Raw genomic sequence first — 16,030 nt, forward strand, 5'->3', positions numbered from 1 at the left:
CGAGCATGCTGTCACTTGCAGTTATAGTGCAGCACACAGACTCTTGCGCACAAAATAAATTGAAGAAGGCTGGCTACAAGCAACAGCGTCGTTTTGGTGCAGTTGCTGTTGCAACTCTGCTGGTCTTGTTGGGTAATATGGCTGGATGGGTGAGTTTTGGGCGATTGCCCCGATGGATTGACAGCAAGATCGCATGTGATGTAGGATCGTGTGACTAGACGAAGGCGATTTTCAGACGATTAGGTTGAACATTCTCTAAGCACATGAGATCTGGTAGGAGACGCGATGTGAACTTTGAAGAGTGTGTCCACCATGGTGCGGGAAGAATCTGTATTTGTTGTAGAGTACTAGGTGTACTCGGATTAACTAAGTTTCGAAGATAAACAGAGACTAGAATGGAAGTTGCTGCATTGCAAGATCATGGACTTGATAGAATGTATACTTGTGATTCTTAATTCTACAGGAATATTTCTTCTACCATTACTTAAAGTCCAGGAAATTCGTATATAATGTAGTACTAAGCAAGTATGTTTTGTGATAGTCTGTTTAATGTATCGAGTTTGTTTCTATCATACAAACTTCACCATCTTCATATCAATTCTATAAATGTACGACGAATTTCCATATTATTCAACAGATAGGATAAAGTCTGAATCCGTGAAATGAGGAAAGTAGTACTTATCACTGGTATTTCTTATGAAATTGTTGGACAAAAAGATCCTTCTTTTGACATTAAATTTATCTCCCCTTTCACCCATTCACAAAAGTTGCAACCATTTCGTTCCCCTATATGAATCTGCAAACTGGGCCAATGCGATATGGGCAGGTGCCTGATATTACACCTGTGCCGCAACGCTGAACTCTTCACACCTGTTCTTTTTATCCGCACGCGCACGACCTGGAAATCTCCAACTTCAAATCAACATTTCACCATTTGCAACTAGATCGTCTTTGTCTTTCCTATTCTACATTACTAGCTCAGCTACTCTTTTTTCGTAGCAGCATTTCAGGCTACAGCTATGAGCATCCGTAAGAGCACGACATCTCCGGTTTCTGGAACCGATCGGGCCGATCTCAACGACAGCTTCGCCGTTTCGGAAGCAGAACCTTCACAACTTCATGGCCATGTAGAGTACGGAGCAGACGTGTCAGTAGGAGTTGAAGATGCGTCTGGTTTCACAGCTGAAGACGCGTTTCAAGTCGGGGGCGAAGAAGACGAAGAGCAGGTATCCACTGTGACCAATGGCGCAGTCGTACCACAATCCGTAGTGGCAGCAGAATCCGCAGACGAAGACGTGTTGCTGAGATCCACCAAAAAGGAAGAGTTTCTTCCGGAATCGACTTCAATTGCAGAACCTGTTAAGCTGGATGTTATTACAAATGTCATCGACGCCAACGCCGATACTGGCCTTGATGATGATCCATGGATGAAAGATGGCACGCCAGAGTTCCCCCCCGCAGACGAAAACCTCCCAGAAGTGCCTCCAGTAGCAGAAACAAAAGTAGAGACGTCAAAAAGTATCGCCAAGCAGCAAATATATGGAGAAAAGGTGGAAGATTTCACTGAAAATTCGGCTTCTCCACAGGAAGTCGATTCGAAGCAAACATCAAGCACCATAGCAGACTTTATTCCAACGCCAGAGCATATTCATTCAAATCTTCATACTAGTGAAACAGAAAATGAACCTATTAAACAGTCTCAATTGCCTTGGGAAAGCCATGTAGAACAGATAGAAGCATTACCATGGGAAGAACAGCCACAAAAGGTTGAACATGTACTACCATGGGAAGAAAAACCCGATGAAGTATCACAGAAAGATGAAGCTTTGCCATGGGAAGAGCGAAGAGTAGAACACCCAGAACAAGCCGCAGAGTCTACATTGCCATGGGAAGAACAACCTAATGTAGAAGAATTTCAAGCTCACGAACCTGCATTACCATGGGAAGAACGACCCGAGGTAGAAGAGTCTTCATTACCTTGGGAGGAAAAAGTTGGAGAATCTCAAGGCCAGGAAGCTGCATTACCTTGGGAGGAACAACAAGAAGTCGAAGTATCATCATTACTCTTAGAGGAAAAAGTTAGAGAATCTTCGTTGCCTTGGGAGGGGGAAGAAGGAGAATCTCAAGCTCAAGAATCTAAGTTACCTTGGGAAGAGCAAAGAATACAATCTACACCACCTTCGGAAGAACAAGTATTAGAACCTGTAGAGGGTTCTTCATTGCCTGTGGAAGAAAAAGATCTGACAGAAGGATCATTGCCGTGGAACCAACATCACGAAGGGGAAGCACAAGAGATTTTACCATGGGAACAAAGCACGAAACCACAAGATACGCAACCACAAGTATCACAGGAAGAACTACATGATTACTCTGTTTCGAATGTAATTTCACAAAGTGAGATTGTGGAAGAACAAGCCCAGCCTGTATCACAGGCTTACGAAAGTCAGTTTTTGGCTGGTTTCTTTACTGAACGTCGCCCGGAACAAGAATCTGAAACCAAACAAGAGTCGTTAGATGAGTTGTTTGAGAAGGACGAAGACTTTCTTCCAGAATTAAAGCAACCTGTTGAACAAAGCACTCAAACTTCGAAACCAAAGGAGTTCAACTTACCGGAATTGGATCTTGACGACGATTTACTTTTGGATGATGACTTGTTAGACGATGACGAACCTGAACTTGTTCCAGAACCTGTAGCGCCAGTGGAGCCAATTCAAGAAGCTATCCAGAATAATGTTGCCAAGTCTCCACGTCAGACTTACATTCCAACTCAGCCTCATCATAACATGTATGCTCCTCAAATCAGCAGAACAGATACTGGAGAGTATGTAAAAAAACTTGAAGAAAACAAGAAGAGGAACGATGCTTACGACTTTCCAGACATTTTGATGCCACCGAAAGTTAAACCTGCTCCGAGACATCATCAGCCTACTACCAAATACTCGCAACCAGTAGCATCACCAAATCTTTCCAACATCCCGTCTGCTCCACCTGCAACTACTATTCCTCCACCTGTGAGTATTGGAATTGAAGCATCTAAGAAGGAGCTTCCTACAACTCCTCAAGTCGCACCAGGAAAGCCCAAGTCTTTCTTTGAGGAACTTCCTGTTTCAATGCCCAAGAAAGCTGCAAGAGCAGCACCCGTAAAGGCTGTCAACCAGCCACATATCCAGAAGTCTCCACAGATTAGTAATACGCCAATCAGTGCGAGCTCAAAACCAGCACCAGTAAATCCGTATATGCCTAGTAATACTCAAAAACAGAATCCTCATTCTCCTCTTCAAGGCTCTCAATACTCGTTTCCAAGGAAGACCAGTTCTGGGTTGGCACCGCCACCAGCTTTGAATCAATATGCTCCTCCTTCTCTGAATCAATATGCAACAGTATCTGCACAAGTTCAACCAGGACTTCCTCAGTCAAGCTTGCCGCAATCAGGAATGTCTCAGCCTGGATTGCAACCCTTCCCACAACCTCAGGGTCATTTGGTTCCTCCCAACTTAGTGGCTCCTCAGATTCAGAATTCTCCACTAGGACAACCTCAGCAGACACACAACTATGCTCCTCCAATCAACACCAACGTTGCTAGAGCTCAAGGAAATCTTTCAGCTACGAGTCCATATGTTCCCAACGCTGGTCCTTATGCCCCTAATAATCACAATAGGTCTCATTCCCGAGCTAGTTCGTTGGTAGGTGGTGGAAAAGGTAAGGAGATCAATCCGTATGCTCCTGCTTTACCTCCTGTAAGTCATCTGGGTACTTCTCCTTCAATCGCTCAGTCTTCATTAACTTCGAGAAACAGAGGTATATCCAACCCTAGAAATATCTACAGCAAGGCCCAGCCAGCTCCAAAGATTTCTAATCCCAACTCGTTGAACCAGAGACAGTTCCCTATCTTCAACTGGAGCAACTCGCAGAAAGTTGTCACTTTAATTCCAAACAGTAGCCATAACTTGTACGAGCTGCACGGAGAATCTATCAGAGTAAGAGCTGCGATAGATTTGCTCAAGGATAAGGAGATGTATTCTACGTTTCCAGGTCCATTGCTGAAGAGTAAAACCAAGAGAAAGGATGTAGAGAAATGGTTAGAATCCAACATTGCTTTGCTCACCACTAACAGTATTGAAAACCAGGATGAGTACTTGCTCAACCAGGTATTGTTGGAGGCAGTGAAGTTTGAAGGTGGTTTCAATTCTCATGAATTCATCAAAGCAGTATGTATGGTATTGAATCCTACAGCAGACTACAATACTCCTGGTGATATTTCGGGGATGACAAGTGTCAGTGCCAATGCCTACAAATTGGACAATGCTGGAATTGGTATTGTATTCGGATTGATTCAGGGAGGTCATATTGACAAAGCGCTTGAATTCACGTTGTCTAAAGGTGACTGGGCTTTAGCTCTTGTTGTATCGAACTTTGCTGGCCACGATCGTTTTGCTAAGGTAGCAGCGGACTATGCAAGATTCAGTTTTCCCTATCAGAAGTCCAACAACAAAATCCACCACATCATTCCTATTCTTCTCAAGTTGGCTGTAGGAAATGTGAAGAGTGTCATTGACGATTTAAACGCAGTAGCTACAGAAGGTGAATATGCCAGTCATCACTGGCGAGAAATCGTATCCTCTGTAATTATCAGCGGAGTCAGTAAGTCACAGGACTTCTTGGTTGAATTCGGTAAATTTTTGGGTCTTCACCACAACATTGCAGCTTCGGAAATCTGCTATGTAATTGCAGGTTTGCCATTATCCCCTCAGGCCTTACAACCTAGTGGTATAGTAGTTTCTGTAATTGGATCCCTCACTGGCACTTCAATGTACACGGAAGTGTACGAGTACATTTTGAAGATCAGTACTGTATTTGTTCAACAGGGAGTTGGCATTATTCCGCACTTGTTGCCATTGAAGCTCAAACATGCTACTGTTTTGGCTGATTATGGGTTGTTTAACGAATCGCAGAAGTACATTGATAGCATCAACAACAACATGAAGACATTGGGTAATCGTTCTCCTTACTTGAATGCTGCGTTCATTCATGAGTTACAGAGTTTGATTGTCAGACTTCAAGAACTAGGCTCCAGTGAACTGAGTTGGTTTAGCGGAAAGATGAGTAAAGTAAATCTTGACAATATCTGGGGACAAATTGATAAGTTTATTGGCGGCGAAGAACCCAAGTCCAAGTCCGGCGAGAATGGCGTATTCAGTAAGTTCAGTCCTTCTGTTTCAAGAAACACTTCTACCTTGGATTTTACCGCTATGAATGTTTCTTCAAACAAGTATCCTCATTCTCTGCCACAGATGCCTTCGGGACAGTTTGGATCTTCCTCAATTGCTCCATCTACTGCTGATGGTGTTCTGGTACCAGTTACTAGAGCCATGCCTCCATTGCAATCGTTCAATTCTACTCCTGCTATCAACACCTTAAGCATGAATAGCAAGTACTCACTTCCTCACTTACAACAGACTAAGAATGCCAGTTTCTCTGTTCACTCACAGTCTACGCAAGTACCTCCATCTCATCATCTGACCCCACAGCAGTCACATGTACATCCTAATGTTCCGCTTCATCATGCGGCCGAGTCGAAGTATTCTCCATCGAATGCTTCTCCACAGGTCCCTGACTCTACTGCCTCTCCGTATGTTCCACCAGTAAAGAGAACCACACCTAGAGTTGCTGCTAAAGCAGTGAATGCTACTGGACCATATGTGTATGCTAATCCAGAGGGCCACGTCTCTAATTCTTCGATTGGATCTCATAGGCAGCACGGTTATCATCCTCCTACCAGCCAGACTCCTACTGTGAATGCTAAGAGACATTCTGTAGCCAGCGTTATTTCCAACGAGGCCACACCTAATAGCGAAGTGATTCATTCGCACCACAACCACTCTCCACTGATTCAAAGTGATATCAGTATGGATTATCCACTGGAATTCAAACCTCCCCCCGCAGTCAAGCAAATTGTAGACCATAAGCTTGTATCGGCTCTTAATGATCATGCCCCAGACACCATTGACGAGTCTCCGGAATTTAAGAGTGAAGCTATTGTAGAGAAAGTTCCACCTTTGAGTGCTTCCCAGGAAGTCTCAGGACAGCCATCTGCTGCTTCCACTTCTGTGCCTTCTTCCGAGAAGGCTGCAACTGTGGATGACGAAACTACATCAAGTGCTGCATCTGCTCCACCTCCTCAAAGTAAGGCTTCATTAAAGAAACCAGCAAAGGTCAATCCATATGCTCCAGGTGCCAACAGGTCTGGCACTGCTAGAAAGAGCAAATATGGACCTCCCACGGGAGCTTCCTCTAGCAAGTATTCAGTACCTGCTAACTTGGCTCAGCAGGATGAGCCAATCAATGATGACACCTTGAAGTACGGAAGCATGTTTGATTATAGTGGGTATAAGACAGGAGAGCCAACGGTAGCTGACAACGACAATGTAGAACCGCCTACGCAATCTGAGACTACTTCGAAGCATGCGGCTGAAGAAGATGTTACTGAGTTGATAGTTGAGCCCAAGCCTTCTATCCCAGAGAGTCCTAGCGCTCCTAAGATCGTCAGAGAACCAGAAACTTCAGCACCACCTCATTTCAAACAGCCCGAATCGCACTTTGCGCCATTTGGCTATAACACTCCATTGAAGGCTAGAACCAAACATTATGCAAATATCGATGATAGTTTTGACAACTCTGAGGTGTCTGGCGACCAAGATCTTACCGATATCCATACTCCCAGAAAGAGACCATTGATTCTCAACAACGGTCCTCCGCAATTGACAGGCAAAGAATCAATGTTCAATCCTTACCAAGGCGATAGTGGAGTTAATAAGTTTGGACTTGACTTCCCCATTCCCGGCTCTCCAGATTACACCACTAGAGCCAACAGTGTAGTAGATCAGCCCGGCTACTTCTCTTCGAGACTATCGCAATCACAGCAGTCAGCCTTGTACCAACAATACGAAGTAGAGGACGACACTGTGAGAGACTACGTACCAACTGTAGAAGAAGACGACGAAGAAGATGAAGATGAAGAAGATAGGGATAAGAAGAGATTACAGGAAGAAGAAGAGAAAAGGGCCAAGGCAGCTTCTGAAGAAGCAAAAAAGAAAGCTTCTGAAGCTGCCGCTAAGAGAGATCCCGGTAGAGGGTGGTTCAATTGGCTGGGTAAGAATGATGGCAAGCCTAAGCCTATCAAGGCCAAGCTTGGAAACCCCAGCACTTTCTACTACGACGAAAAACATAAAAGATGGCTCGACAAGTCTAGGCCCATTGAAGAACAACTACAGGCAGCAGCTCCTCCTCCACCTCCTGCCATGAAGAAAAAGGCACCTGCAGCTTCTAGTAATATAACAGCTTCTTCTGGTCCACCTTCAGCTGGCCCACCTCCAGGAATTAATCCATCTGGGGTTGCTCCAACTGCTGCACCTTCTGGTCCTCCACTGGCACCACTGGGAGTTACCAGTGGACCTCCTTCCATCGGAACCGGCCCATCTAACGGAGCCGGAGGTCCACCTTTTGCCAAAGCTACATCTGTACAAAGCAGTGCCCCTAGCCTTGCTAATGCTGGTTTGGATGATTTGCTTTCTATGGGTGGCAGTTCTGTTGCAGGAGGAACTCGTAAAGCAAAGAGAAACACCCGGCGTGGACATATCAATGTGTTTGATAAAAAGTAGAAATGTACATAAAATAGCATTACATCACAATATATATGGTAGACTTATAAGAGTAGAACAATAATTATAGGATTGTCATACAAAAGAGTAGAATTGAATTGCTAAAATGAAAACGTATAGAAGTCATATTTAATTATATAACAATGGCTCAGTTGTCAGAATGAATAATCTCACTTGAGGACGAACATTGACATATAGAAGGTTAATGGTGATTAGATTTTAGAAGGTTGTTACAAAATAGGATCAGAGGAAATGGAAATGGCTGCGAAAAATCAGCAACTACTTTTAGAAACACATTTTGACAATTTCGTTTTGGTATCGTTTACTAATATGTAGTGATTGCTATTACGCCATGACTACCATTACGGCCTCGATTGTTCCGTGATGCGATTAAACGGAAATATTTATTCAAATGACGTTATACGAGCATGATACGATTATGATTACAAGAAAGATCTAGTATGATACGATTTTTCATTGTAGCTTGATATGGGAGATCCGATATCCACCAAGCTCTTGACGTTTCTGAGGAAAACGTCTTACTAAGAATTTGAGAATGGACTTCTGTCTACTTTCCACCAGTGGAATTGCAACCAGTTGATAAGTCCGAAGGTTTACTCTGACTCCACTCAGTCGGCTTTAGAGGCAAAGAGATTGGGCTGGATGGAAATGGAGGAGATCACCCGTGCCGCAGTATATAAGTCAAAACGGTGCGATGCGATAAGATGGAGGAGAAATAAATGTCGCGATGTCGCTACAGACTACAAGAATGCCCTTGGTTGTGTGCGACACCGTTACTATGGCATTTCGAAGATTTCTGTCTGGAGCCCAAGGCAAGCCGGACAAGGGGCAGACGGCCACCTAGAGATTTCGGGGGTTGGCTACGAGCTGATGGAAGTGTCGATATGTCGATATGAATTGGGTTCACACGACAGTGGCTGTCCACACCACCAGAACCTTTGCTAACTGGATCGTACGTTCACCTGGCAAGTTTTAAACAGCCAGCCTCATTCACGGATAACCAGACACAAATGATCCACGGAGATGTCGAGACGGCAGACAGCAGCTCAGCATGGGAACTCAAGCTGGCGGTGCTGTCTGGGTCAAACTCCATTTGTGCTGTCGGGGTAACCGTCAGACCACATCCACGGCACAGATAAGCAAGCTTCTGCATATAGATTCGGAGTTGCGAGAAGGCTGCTTCCGAAACTATCACAGGTTGGCCCCTCTTTGCATAACCGAGCTTTGAAGGAAAATGGAGAAACGGATTAAAAGGCCCGGAGAAGTGGCTACATGGCGATGAGAAAGTGGAGACCGAAACTGTGAAGAGCTTTTGTAAATTGGGAAGCCGCAAAATTGCATCAGATTTAGAGGAAAATGTAGAAATGTAGGAAAATTGCAAAATGTGATAAAGAAAAAAGAGAGTGAAATGAGATCAATGAGAGAATACTGAATGAAAAACTACAGAAATACCTTAAGACTGAGGAAATCATAGGGACCTTAGAGGTAGATGGAGCTCTCGGTGACATAAATAAATTTTAAAATGAATTAGCTAGAATTTAGAATACAAATAGTGGTTGCAAGATTTACAAACATTTGAGCAATCAAGTAGAACAACTGGATGAATGTATGTGAAAATATAAAGATTGTTACACCAACATAGAAGGAATCACCTGCTTCCAAGTCACTACTCTTGCTCTTCTTCTACAATGTTTCACTATTAGTATTATATTATTATTATTATTATTATTAGTATGTACCCCGTACATCCATATGCCAAATTAACCCAATGATAAATACCCTACCTACACCCAGTAAGAAGCTCTGTTGTCAAATAAACAGTCAGCATTCTTCTTGATACAGCTCTCACACTTGTTCTGAGCTTCAATGAAGACACATTTGACTTTTCTCTTTCTACAACAAGTACAAGACGATTTCCTGGTGTTAGACAGATTGGAAGATGTCGACAACGAGCCAGGAACACTAACAGAAGTGGACAAAACAGCACCAGATGTAACTGGACTGTTACTCTTGATCAAAACTTGCTTGGAAGCGATGTTTTGGTGCAGCTGCTGATGGTCCTCGTGAATGCTGTACACCTGCTCTTGCTGAGTCTCCAATGTTTTCGACAAAGCCTTTGTCAAGGATGAAATGGACTTCACAGCATTGACAGAAGTCGTAGAAGTTGGCGCAAGCTTCTTCTTGGCGATTTTGGCAGGTTTTTCCTTTTCCTTTTTTGCAGAAGAACCGTCAGACTTCTTGGAGCTGTTGACCATAATGTCTTCTTTAGTGAAGCCCTTGGTGAAACAACAGGTCAAGCTCTTCATGTTACAGCTGTTGCACGACTTGAATTTGATTAACTTATTGTTAGACACTATCAAGTTGAAGTCATTGGCGACCTTGACCAATTCACCTTGACGAAGGACAGATTCTACTTGTTCCGCAGACAAATTAAAGGCAAGCAACAACAGGCAGACATTTGGTTCGTCAGAAACAGATTTGCTGAGAATGGTGATTTCGGCGTTGCACTTCACTTTACGCAAACGACACGAATCACATGAAGGTCCCAACCTTTGTCTTCTCTTATTATTACTGTTGCCAGTAGTGACAGCAGAGTCTTTCACCGCACTTGTACCAGAAGCAGATGCTGCTGGTATGCTTGGTGACGACATTGGCGACACAGACGACACAGACGAAGCCACAGACGACAAAGTCGACGAAGAAGAATGGAGAAGCAGTGGAAGCTGGATGTGATGAGTGGCATTATGAGAAATGGTATTGGAATTGACACTATGAGCATTTGGGGTGGAAACGGTATTCCCACTCAAACGACGGTTGAAGCTTTGAGAGTCGACAGAGTTTGTTCTGGTCTTCTCGAGACGCTCTTGGCTGCTGATATTGGCGATAGCACTGGTCAAGAGTCCCAAGCCACTGTGGGCTGTCGTTTCGAGCGAGTTTCCCAAGTGTCTCAAGTTGTTTTCCGTAAGTTTGGCAGTGTGAGAATAGTTTGGTGTATTAGAGCCCGTAGATATGGTCGAAGATGGCGAAGTAGCAGAAGAGTAGCTAGTCGTGTAGTTACTCGAAAGCGGAGGCAAAAGAACATGCTGGTGGTGTTCAGGCGAAGAACCAATCGAAGAATGAGCAGGAGCCAACTGCTTGATTATGGGATAGAGTGGAGGTAACAGCATAGGAGAACGGTCCCGCGGATAGGCAGAAGAAGCTGGTCTGTAATCGAGCTTAGAACCGTGGTTCATTATGGAGTATGATAAGAGATCGTGTGACGACATTATGGTGATATTTTAGATGATCTTTTGGTACTATTTTGGAAGTTGATTGGTTATAAATATGTGATGGAATAATTATATGATAATTATATGGTAGTATTACAATTATCTAAGTTCAACAATTGCTTGAATGGTAGCGATGGAAGTGAATCTTAGCGAGAAATTGAAGAATCCGAGATTCCTGAAGAAATGTGGTTTTTTTGAATTGGTTATACTGGCGATTTGGCAGTATTTATAGAATTTTCGTTTGGTGTCTGAATCTAAAGTGTCGGAGACTGATGTGATGATGCAAGTCAACAGACAACTAACAGACAGTAACAGACGGAGACAGAAAGACAGACAGAACGCAAGGAATATAAGAGATGAACCAGACCGACATTTATGAAGGCTACGCCTACGGGAACTCCTCCGTATATATATGGCTGTCAGAAACCAGACGATTAGGCGACTGCAAAAAGTGAGAAAACTTTTTATGGGGAAAAAATAAACTAGCGTGAGCATCCTGCTAGGAGGGGTAACAGTCGATAGTGTGAGTGTGAGTACAGTGCGTGCAGGACAGGTAATATCAGTGCCCGAAATGGTCGGTGACACTTCTCCATCTGACTCTTGGATTTGTTCTCTGCTGTTTCTGTTGTTTCTGTTGTTGGTACTCGTATTGTGAAACGGCTGGCGTCTGTGGTAACTTCAGTGTGGTGTCCACCAGATTGGGTTTCTCAGCTTTGTATGTGAATTGTAGTTTATCCGGTGGTGTCTGGTGTCGGACCTTGTCTCTCATGTTGCAGAAAGCAGCCGCAGAGTCAGAAGCAGACAGCAAACTCCGGAGATGGTCCGAGACGAATAAGCGTCAGAAAAGAGGGGTTTTGCCTTGCGATGTCCGATTAGGAAAACCTCGGAACCTACCTTCGTTTTCCTGTTTGGACAGGACTGCGGATGAAGTCGGGTGTCCGCCGGCGCGCGACTCCTCTTCGTCTCCTCCCACACGAGCGACCACGGAATAAGCGACCACAGCCAGTAACAGTAATTGTCGGAGACGCCTCTGCCGGATTGTCTGTCTGTCTGCCTGTCTGTCTGTTGGCTGTTCGGAGTGGCCAGTTAGCTGATTCTGGTGAGCCCGGCTCTGCAACCTCACCGAGCTGTCGGCAGCAAGACAGACTGCGGATGTACCTATGGCTACGGGAATTTTTCGGATCACCGACACTAGAAGAATGGCAGCCCAAGACACAAAATATGCGCATAGAGTCTCGGACAACTTCTATACCTATTTTTCGTGTTGTCCAGCATTTACGGTAGTGGCAAAATTTTATTCCAGCGATTAAAATTCTGCTGATTATGCAAATTCTGCCGTCTGCTATTGGGTCCCTACCCCATCTGCTGCTGCTCCTCCCAAATCAGCTTCAGCCCTCTCTTGTCCGTTTTTCCCTTTTTTCCAATGAGGAGAAAGTGAAAAATGGAGATTCCTGTGATTCGCAGCCGTCCGTGCCTGCAGACAGAATCCCCTCTTTCTGTCCGGCCGGACCCCACCTCATACGGTGTCTGTCAGAGTTGACTGGGAATAGTGGAGAACTCAAGCGAGAAATGGATCTACGGAAGGAAGATGGAGAAGAACATTGGCCAGGCTCGTCGGAGAATGCTGTTCTAAAGACAGAGGCCAATAACAGCAGAATCATACGCCGAGATTCAGTCCAGGTCGGAGCAGACACTAATTATGGCTGCGAAGAAAACGCAGAAGCTCAGCTCCGCATAAATGTAAAATGTGCATAATGCTCACAGTAAATCCATTTTAAGAGATTAACAGAAATACGAAATAGACAGCCTACACCAGCAAACGAGATGGGGCAGAAGGATAAGGGGAATTCAAGCTTCCCCTTCGAAAAGTGGCAAACGGGGCAAATTGCTACAATCACCGGACGGCTGTCGAACTCCAAAGAGGAGAATAGAAGCTGACAGTTTCAGATTAAGAGAAGCGTATATACTCAGTGTCAGATTTAGCTAACGATGACCAGTGAATCTAGACACAGATCTTTAATGACTCTCCCAACGGTCACTATACCACTTGTTTGGATTCGCCACTGCAGAATCATCTCACCTTCAATTCGGGCTAAGATTCTGTCCTGCCCTCTACAATTCAATGCTAAATAGGCTCACCTTACAATAGTAAAGTCAAAAATAGAAATATAGAATCATGAAAATAGTAGCAACTAGTGAAGAACGAAAATTCTCTAAACTCTCCAGCCCATAATATGAGCCAATGAGCCAATATTAGCCAAAATTAGGCAATCATGCTTAAACTTCTGACTTTCTCGTATTCTTCTTCTCCATCTTTCCTTCTCCCCTACACCAATCTCCAGTACTCACAAAGTTTGGTGCGGTCCACTCCTTTCCATAATGGCACTAAACGTCTACACACTCTCACCATCGCCCTACACTCGTGGTTCCCCTCATTGTTGGGTGTTGAGTCAGTACAACTTTTGTAGCTTGGAGAGATTCACTCCGAAAGGCTGTACTCTGCCAGAAAGATCGATCAACGAAAAAGTACTCCAGCCAATACCAGCTAGTTTGCATGCTTCTAGCCCCCATCTCTTTTCCATATTGCAACATTCCATCCTCGGACCCAAGCTGTCCCGGCCACGCCTTGGAATACCCAAGTCACTCGGGAACATTCTCCGATGCTTGTGCCATTTAAAAAAACCGTTGTGCTACCAGCCAAGCTTTTCACAGTCCGGGTAGGACAGGTATCGGAGTATCATACTCGATGTCTTCCAGGACTTAAAACCTGCAGGACTCCCTCTATCCGGGAGTGAATCAAATGACTCAGATGATTCCGAAATTTTCTCGGAACCATAACGGAGAAATCACGTGCCGTGTCACATGTACCTCTTCGCCGGTACAATACTGTCGGAGAGAGCCTGTCGGAACAATAAAATTCGTTTTGGATATTGTGTCATTGTGGGCAGAATGTCAAATGGAGTGGCGGTGGTGTGATGGCTCAACTGTTCAAAGAAGTTACAACCGAGGCAAGCCAACACCGGAGCCCTCTTATCCGTCTCGCCATCAGTTGTAGTTTTGAAATCTCCGAGAATATGGCGATATCGTTTCCAGTCAATTATAGCAACTCTTGAAGCCAGATTTCAATCACGTGATGGATTTAATCTCTTTCTCTGAAGCATATTGGACTTTCGCTTGAGCCAAAGAAATCCCGATTGAGCCTGTTACCAGAATGTTTTCCCCTGTAGAACCACGGGCTTGCATCAAATATAGTGGCCATGTTTAAAATTGATGAGCCAAATCGTGTGCTCCACTATGAAACAAAAAGTTAGCCTTGAAATTAGATCTCCACCTTGAAGTATCTCTGTAAAGCAGATTCTCCTGGCGGACCAAGATGTATATCACTCCATTTATGTCGCAAGCACAGTGGATGATCCTAAAGAGTAAGTTCACTAATTCGCCTATTCTCTGTCTTCACTAAAATTGGTCTTCATTAGAAGAATGAACTACAAATCTATCATGATGGAAATGATCATCTATCATGATGGGAATAATCATCTATACTGTCATCCAATATGAAGACTCTATTGAAGGTGTAACCAGAAGAGATGGACCGAAGAGATGGACCGTTCTTCATTGTGCCCCAACAACCATTGCAACAAGTGAGCGAAGCAGTTTTGTGCTTTTCACATAGAACCACCCAAGGATTTACAGAGATTGTGAAAACAATATATTTCTAGTACCTATTAGTCGTAAGTCAAGAGGAACGTCTGGTCAATATTAACCCCTACTCTTACATCTATATTCACGAATAGCGTCTAGATCTGATTTTCTCTCATTCCAGATGTTCCGTCTTGTAACTACAGCATATAGTTGAATCTGCTGGATAGGTCCTCAATCAATAACATATCAAGAAAGTTGTTCCATTTCCTTGACCAAAATCAAGGATAAGAATTCGTTCACTCCACTCATGCAATTCTGAATTGGACTATGTTTTTCAAATTTGATTTTGTTTTCATAGCATGGCTAATTCTTTTTGCAACTGGAGCGTATTTTTTGGCGCGAGAAATCAGACTCGGATAAAATTATTTAGAGTGCTGATATGAGTTGCGACATTCAGATTAGAAGGGGCTTAATGAGTCTTGCATATAGCTCAATTAAATTTACCTACAGTTTTTATAAGGGAAGCAATTTTGTGAAATCTATTGTACCTCATTCAATCACGTGACGTATTTATGTTTCGTCCCGATTGGGACGGGTCTGCAACTAAATTCTTCAATTTATCCAAAGTATCCATCTACAATTCTTTGCTTAGCAGCTCTTCATTTTGGTAGCGACTCTCTTAATCAAGTAGCTGGTATTGCTATTTAACAGCTGGACAATCCAATTAACACCATCCTTGGGCCAGACGCTGTACTTTTCACCTTCTAGAAATTACCGCAAAATCAGATTAGTTTCGCAAATGGAGTTTCCAGGCTCTTATCAGGAATCTTCCAATCCGGAGCCTTCGCTCAACACGCCTATTAAAAGGATCCAGAACTTGACTCTCAACTCTCCAACTTCACCTTTATATCCCTGCATTGATGACATATTTGGAACGTCTTCAGATGTCCAGACCAGAACTGGAAGTGGCATGTTTGAAAGTAGCAATAGCTATGGAAATGACGAAAGATTCAGCCCAGTAGCTTCTTCCATGTTGGACCGTGGCTATTCCAAGAAGATTACCAATAATGTTCTTCTGGAATTGAACTCACGGGCCAGCCAGATATCACAATTGCTAAAGTCACCTACAACTTCAGCTAGATCAGCAGATACTCCCGCGACCAGAAGAGCCAAAAGATACAGTGGAATCCACCACACCAAGTTCCAGCAGATGGATTCCATCTCGCAACACTACTCTGTACATGTACAAAGCTCGAAACAGAAATCTCCATCAAGACAACAAAATTCTAATAATATAAACAATTTGAATAATACCACTAGCATGAATATGAAAGACGAGGAAATGCCCGAGTCCAGTTCCAAAAGAAGAAGAACACTCACAGGAATAGAGCCTATTATGAATCCACTCACCTTGGCCAGTTCACCTGATAAATTGAACTC

At 43.8% G+C, this 16,030-nt stretch overlaps 2 protein-coding genes across 2 annotated transcripts; one reads left to right on the plus strand and one right to left on the minus strand. All coding sequences in view use genetic code 12, as the record gives it.

Annotated features, from left to right (window-relative positions):
- Positions 1 to 1,019: 1,019 nt before the first annotated feature.
- On the plus strand, positions 1,020 to 7,724 carry PICST_68327 (putative vesicle coat protein; the record flags this gene model as incomplete). Its single annotated transcript, XM_001386089.1, has 1 exon — positions 1,020 to 7,724. One exon carries the CDS (start codon positions 1,020 to 1,022, stop codon positions 7,656 to 7,658), a length of 6,639 nt encoding a protein of 2,212 aa, XP_001386126.2. The 3' UTR covers positions 7,659 to 7,724.
- Positions 7,725 to 9,375: 1,651 nt separating this feature from the next.
- Positions 9,376 to 11,282, minus strand: PICST_68328 (fungal transcriptional regulatory protein). The gene has a single exon (XM_001386275.1). The coding sequence runs from the start codon at positions 10,943 to 10,945 to the stop codon at positions 9,464 to 9,466; it is 1,482 nt and encodes a 493-aa protein (XP_001386312.2). The 5' UTR covers positions 10,946 to 11,282; the 3' UTR covers positions 9,376 to 9,463.
- Positions 11,283 to 16,030: the final 4,748 nt, after the last annotated feature.

This window comes from Scheffersomyces stipitis, chromosome 7 (assembly GCF_000209165.1).
Source record: "Scheffersomyces stipitis CBS 6054 chromosome 7, complete sequence".
Classification (NCBI taxonomy): Eukaryota; Fungi; Ascomycota; class Pichiomycetes; order Serinales; family Debaryomycetaceae; genus Scheffersomyces; species Scheffersomyces stipitis.